At 39.5% G+C, this 6,770-nt stretch overlaps 1 protein-coding gene across 1 annotated transcript in view; it reads left to right on the top strand.

Annotated features, from left to right (window-relative positions):
* Positions 1-6,770, top strand: part of OCA2 (OCA2 melanosomal transmembrane protein) — a 181,447-nt gene that overhangs the window by 104,678 nt on the left and 69,999 nt on the right. Inside the window, exons 18-19 of the mRNA XM_009645648.2 lie at positions 1,085-1,212; positions 6,315-6,374. Coding sequence (XP_009643943.1) covers positions 1,085-1,212; positions 6,315-6,374 — 188 coding nt within the window. The remainder of the gene's footprint in view (positions 1-1,084; positions 1,213-6,314; positions 6,375-6,770) is intronic.

Below are 6,770 nucleotides of genomic sequence, written 5' to 3'. Positions count from 1 at the left end.
TATATATATATATATATATAAATAGTTAATGTTTGCGTCTTCATGAACAGGGAGAACTTTTGGTGTCTTTCTTTCATATTTGAATAGGTTTTAAATGGGATATAGCTTGATTTTAAACTGTTGGATGTTTTTGGATCTCTTTCTTCTTTTAACCTACCAGAAAAACACTTACGCACAAGCTGTAAATTGAATGGCTTAAATTTTTGTGAATTGGTCTTCTATCTTTGAATTTTCTTATAACTGTGGTTCTTGAAGACTTTTGGAGAGGGCTCACTTTAGTTGTCTATCTGCTTTATAGCAGGGGTCTATTCTCGCTAAGTTACATTTGTTATTTGATTATAAGATTGTGATTTAAAGTTGTCTGCCAGCAAAGATTGTTATTCTTCTTTCTTCTTCACTTTTCCTGCAATTTTGTGAATCTGTCGCTTTCCCACTGTGAATATATGAAATAGCGTAAGTTGTATGAAATAGTAACAGCAAAGAGAGAAATAACTTGGTGAGCTGGGAGGCTTTATTGCCATGCCATTAAAAAAACCTTAAATTATATACCTTAGAATTTTTTTGTTAAAAAAAAATCATGTCCTATTTAGAAAAAAAAATATAGAAGAAAGACAGAAAGAGGAGCATCAGTCTGAGGAAAAAAACACCCAATGCCCTTTTGTTTCACATCTGAAATCCCATTGCATTGTTTAAGATAAATGTGTCAGAGGAATCAAACAGCACCAGAAAGCATTTTAACTGTGCAGAGAGAAAACGAGCCTTGCTCGGACAGGAGATTTGCTGATTATGTTCTCTAGCTGATTGTGCATTTGATTTGCATTTTGTCTCAATCAGTTATCAAACCATATGCCTTAAAACACTTCAGGGTGTACAGAGGGATCCTGTCTGGAAAGAGCCTGTTTTGCTATTTGAAGTCAGTCCCTCTTCAGTTTTAAAGAGCTTTTCCCTTTTTCTGTTTATCTTCTAGAGCACATAGCCAGAGAGTCTTCAAGGTCCTGAAAAATGCAGTACTGTAACTTTTACGTTGGTGGCACATAACAAGTCTGTGAAGTGTAAAGTGTTGTTCTCTCTTTTTCTAATGCAGGCTGGATTGCCATGTTGGGAGCCATTTGGCTGCTAGTGCTAGCAGACATCCATGATTTTGAGATGATATTGAACAGAGTTGAGTGGGCAACCCTCCTTTTCTTTGCGGCATTGTTTGTTCTCATGGAGGTAAGATTCTCTGATTTCTAAAGCCAGTTACAACTGGCTTAAAATGTAAATTACATGCCTGGGCCTCTGCAGATCTGCCTCCTGCAGATTCAGTCCCAGTGGAATATTGAAGATGGAGTGCAGTCACGGTACTACAGAGAGAAATTGCAGAGTGATGGAAGTTAGCTGGACCTCTCTGAGATTTAATTTTTCACTGTAAGCTTGGTCTCACTCTCTCTCCTTCTGCTGCATTTGCTGAATGTGTCTGACACAATCATTTTCGTATAAGTGGAATTTTAATTTCCAGGCTTGTTGTCAGCCTATGTGTGCAGATAGTTTATATGTATTTATGTGTCTGTTTTTCAATTATTTGGACAAGTGATAGGAAAAATAAAAGAGGAAGAATAAACCAGAGTTGAAAAATGCTCCTAATGCTGTCTGCTACATGCTGACTACCAAATGGCCTAAGAGATTTCATAGGAGTATGGTTTGAAAGGATAATATCACTGAATTTCAGTTAGAAATTGTAATTTTAAAAGATATTTAGTACTTGGAACACCTGGATATCTTGCTGTGTAGTTTCTTTGTGTTTGTCTGCTTGACTATTAGAAACAGTCCAGCCATGTTTGTATCCCATTTTACTTACCATTTGATGCTTTTGTATAGCCTGAGAGGATTTATTTTTACTCCAAATGTTTGGATAATTCTTCATATGAATACTCACATTGACTTGTCAATTAGGCTTCTGTGCATTCCCTCGGGTGCTTGGTATTTTTCAGATCTTATTTCTTGGGTTTAAATGTTGTAGAAACATGACTGACAAACCCCAAGTGGCCACTGGCACTGCCATGGCTAGTGAATTGTCTGAGTGAGCAGCCTGCGAAAAGCCTGTAATAACAAATTTGCTCCCACAGCCTTCTTCCTCCCCTCTCCCCCCCCGCTCCCCCCCTAATTGCAACAAGCCCAAGAATTTGTAAATTAGGGCCTATTAAAAAAAAACCACCAACAATAAAAGTGACAAAATTTGAAGCAAATACAAACAGGGAATAATTCAGCCAACTCTAATTAATGCCAAACTGGAAGTCAAAATCTGGTAACCTCTGAGAAGATGAATGGAAACTCTGATTATCATTAGGAGGCTTGTTTGTGAGCTAGTAGGTCTAAAATTCATCAGGAAATGTTGATTTATTGTACACCCATTAGTACAGTAATTTTTAGTTCTCTACATTATCAGGCTCTATATATTCTTGTATTTTCTAGTTCTTATAGGGAATCCATATTGAAGCCATGTTCTTTTTTGTCTGCTGCTGCAGTAACAGTTTATTAGTTGCATTACTTGATGTATTTATTGTTTTAGCTTGGATTGAATGGTTTTGATTTGAGTACTGTGTGACTGCAAAATAACATAGTAAAACACACAGGAAGTTATTTGCCATTTACTGCCAGACTTCGGATACGACTGTTGTAATTCACTGAACCTCATTTTTATGGTTTATCAGGTCACCAGTGAATAGTTTGCCAACAAAAGAATATTTTTCCTGGCTCTGTAGAATAACAGCAGTGTAAGGTCATGAAAGAAACTTGTACACATTATCAAGAAAAAAAGTGAGAGACATGAAATTCTTCCCTATAAATGAATAAGAAAAATGTTCTAAGTATCATTGCCATTAATTTTGATCTGAATCTATTACCCTTTGGATTAGCAGGAGATGATAGTCCTTGCCAAGGTATTTTTCTTTCCTTTAGGCTAACAATGTCAAGAAGAAACAAGTCAAAACAAAGAAATGCATTGAAATATAAGAAATCTTTCCACAAGCTGGACACTCAGCGGTTGTCAGCTCATGTTCTTGTGGATCACCCTTGGTGATCCTTCATCTTAGATGGTACCCAGTCTGCAGCTATTTCCTACTGCTATAAATGTTTCCTTTCCTATCACAAGGCACATTTAAAAACCTGTGTGGGACTTAGGCTGCAAGTAATTTTGAAAATGCAAATTAAGTTCCAGAGCCATGGAGGAACAACTGGATGTTCTGCCTTCGGCTGCTCATTGGTCCAGTCTGGTAGATCTTTTGCAATGAAAAAGTTGGAAATCCTTTGGAGCTCTCTTGTTTTCTATGCGTCCTTTGGGTAATTCATCTTTACAACTGTCTTTTTAGTTCTTGTTCACAACTGCTGTTAAATGCTATAAAATCTTTCCGTTTCTTCTGTCTCTTTGTGACATGAGTTCCTGTGCCTCTCATGGATAAAGCATTTTGTTCAATTTTATATTAAAAATTAACATTTTACCTTAATTCCTTCAGGTAGAGTTTATTTACAACAGTCATCATGACATGCTGTCCATAAGAGGGTTTCATGCAAATCTTTGTGCATGAATTAAAGTTTGATCTAAAATGGTACATGATTTTTCCCTGCAGTAAAACTCTATATTGAGCTGCCAGATGGGAGCTAGTACACTTGAAGGCACCAGTTAGTCCTCTTAGAAGACACAGGAAGACCCAGGAGACCCTCTGTGCAGTTTACACCCAGGGGGGGCCAGTCACAGGGTGCTAATTGCTCACTTTCACTTGGGTGCTTGCAGGTGATTGGCCTGAATATCATAGAGGCATCCTAAAGTTGATTACATCATTAGTACTGTCATCATCTTTAATGTGATGGGCTACCTGCAGACTGAGGTCTTGCAGGAGTGGCGTGCATGTCCTTCACTCTTCCCTCTTTCCCAAATATTTCTTTTGTAGTACTGTATCTGGATTCCAGGACAAATTTGAAAAGTAATGTGTTGTTTTAATAGATAATTAAATAATAAGGCAGCAGTATTAACTGAATGTAAGTCTGAGCTCTGCCTGCTGACAGCTATGTGTAAAAAAGTTTATTTTAAAGTGTGAACGCAAAGCAATGGCAGAAAAAAATATTACACTTCATTAAAAATACTGCTTTTACATATATTTTAAAAGTAACTTTAGAACCATAGAATCATAGAATGCTTTGGGTTGGAAGGCACCCCTAGAGGTCATCTAGTCCAACCCCCCTGCAGGAGCAGGGACACCGCTAACTAGATCAGGTTGCTCAGAGCCCCGTCCAACCTGGCCTTGAATGCTTCCAGGGATGGGGCCTCCACCACCTCTCTGGGCAACCTGTTCCAGTGTTTCACCACCCTCATTGTAAAGAATTTCTTCCTTATATCCAGTCTAAACCTACCCTGTTTTAGAGCCCTCGGATCTTTTTTGTGGCCCTCCTCTGGACCCGCTCTAACACTTCCATGTCCTTCTTGTGTTGAGGGCTCCAGAGCTGGACGCAGTACTCTAGGTGAGGCCTCACCAGAGCAGAGTAGAGGGGCAGAACCCTCTCTCCCCACGTGCTGGCCACGCTTCTCCTGATGCAGCCCAGAGTACGGTTGGCCTTCTGGGCTGCCAGTGCACATTGCCGGCTCATGTCCAGCTTTTCATCCACCAGCACCCCCAAGTCCCTCTCGGCAGGGCTGCTCTCGATCCTTTCTTCCCCCAGCCTGTACTGATACCTTTGAGTTGACAAAGCAATGTAGATAGCTTAGAATGAAAACGGTAACTTAAAATTGCCAAGAAGAAATCAGTTCTTAGGAAACTTTCTCCCGGGAAGTTCAAGTCATGAAAAAATGTCCTTTTTTTTTTAAGGTAAGGGGCATGTGTATGTATTTAAAAGTCTTACCACTTTTTTTCTGCATGCTGCGTCTCTAAATGTAGATATACCTTTTCTTGTGCAAGGCATTGTTAAAAAGAAATAGTTTCTGGGCCAAATTTAATACGTGGTGATACCCAAATAACCAGGGTGCAGCTGGTGCCTGAACGAGCTGCAGGTACAGGAATTGCTGGTGTGAATGACAGCCCCTTTGTCACTCTGACATTACTGTGTCTTATAACACACCGCTTGGTGCCTATTAGGATCTTTGTCCATCTCTGTCATGGTTTTGACGGTGTGTGAGCTGAATGGTATTTTTCCACTGATGTCTCTGAAGGGCTCTGTCTGACTGCCAGGTGTGCGGGTTAAACGGAGTTGTCTCATGTGAATACTGACTTCTGCAGCTCTGTGTGGGAATGGAGCAAGTGAGGCATCTCAGATGACTGATTCTTTGTCATGACAGAAAAAAATGAAAGAAAGCCGACCAGCTTTGTCCAGGCTGAACCAAAAATGGGGATTTTTCTCCCCCGAGAAACTGAGAAGTCATAAAATAGACATACCCCATTCAACCTGAAAATAGTACTTCATTCTGGACACTTGTAAGAAAAGAAAACAAAACCAAAGTGAATTAAAGGGTAGCTCTCATGAGTTAAAATCCACCTTTTACCTTGTAGTTTGAGGGAACAGATCATTCTCCTGGGGTGTGAATACTCTGTTTATATTCTCCTGTCAGCCCAAGAAGAGGTGAGAGCCATCACCACTAGGCTGGAGTCTTGCTATACCTTTTCATCTGTGATTGTATGGGATTCTGAGTATCCTGTGCAAATGGGAACGGCTCTCACAGGGAGGGCAGAGCGCTCTGAACCAGGCTGCCCCGGGCCCAGCGCTTACAAGGCTCGCCTCCTCCATTTGGGTGCCTGACCTGGGGATCAGAGAGCTGGTTTTCCTGCCTTTCAGGTGCTGCTGCATCTGTGCCAATTTCTGTTCACCCAAAACCTCTGGCCTGGTTTTAGCAGATGGGTACTGTTGCTTTTTTATGGATCTGGGAAAGCTCTTTAACAGAAACATATATTTTGCTTTCTCTTTTCTTCATCTGAGACTGAGCACAAGATGCCTGATTTCACCTGACCTTTTGAACACATACTTCTATCTATACTGTGGTTTTGGGGAAGTTGGTTTAAAATCAGTTGTGTTCAGGTATGCAGAAAACATGTATCCACTGAGGAATGTCGCTTTAAATTTCAGCTGTTCTCTGATGCCTGTGCCCCACACTCTTAAGTAATCCCACCAGTCATTCCAACACAACCAACCCGTGTCTTTTCTTTCTACCAATTGCAAAGTTGCTGTGAAAGCTACATGAGATGAACGTCAAAATCTTGTGAATAGGAAGGGTTTTTGTATTTGCTTACATACACTGAAAAAAATGTAACTGCATCAGGTACTTCACTAAATATCAATGTCTGGTTTTTTAGGCTCTGGCTCATCTGCACTTAATAGACTATATAGGAGAGCAGACAGCTTTGTTAATAAAGGTATGTTTAAAATATTTACATTTTTTTAACAGGTAAGGAAAATATTCTTAGCCCGATAGAATAACGGATAATACTTTCATTTTTAATTTAATATTAATGATTGTGTTCCTGCATCAGCAATATCAAGAAAGCATGTTATACTTTGGTGGGGGTGATATTTAATACATACATATCTGTCCACAGCCAGAATAAACATAGCCATAAATGCAAAAGGGAAGCCTTTTCTTTAGTCTAAAGAACCCAAGAAAATATAAAGAGTAGAAAGGGAAAATTTAGGGTTGCACAGTTTATTTCCTGTGTGAAATGTAAGTATGACTGTTAGAAGTATAAACCTTTGTATTTCTATTTGTTCAAATTTTCTTGGAAAAAGAACAATGCTGTGTTACTGAATGTCAG

The sequence above is a fragment of the Egretta garzetta genome, unplaced genomic scaffold (genome assembly GCF_000687185.1).
Source record: "Egretta garzetta isolate BGI_Z169 unplaced genomic scaffold, ASM68718v1 scaffold788, whole genome shotgun sequence".
NCBI classification, from domain to species: domain Eukaryota; kingdom Metazoa; phylum Chordata; class Aves; order Pelecaniformes; family Ardeidae; genus Egretta; species Egretta garzetta.
The sequence above is the reverse complement of the archived record's forward strand: the minus strand, read 5'-3'. Positions and strand labels throughout refer to the sequence as shown.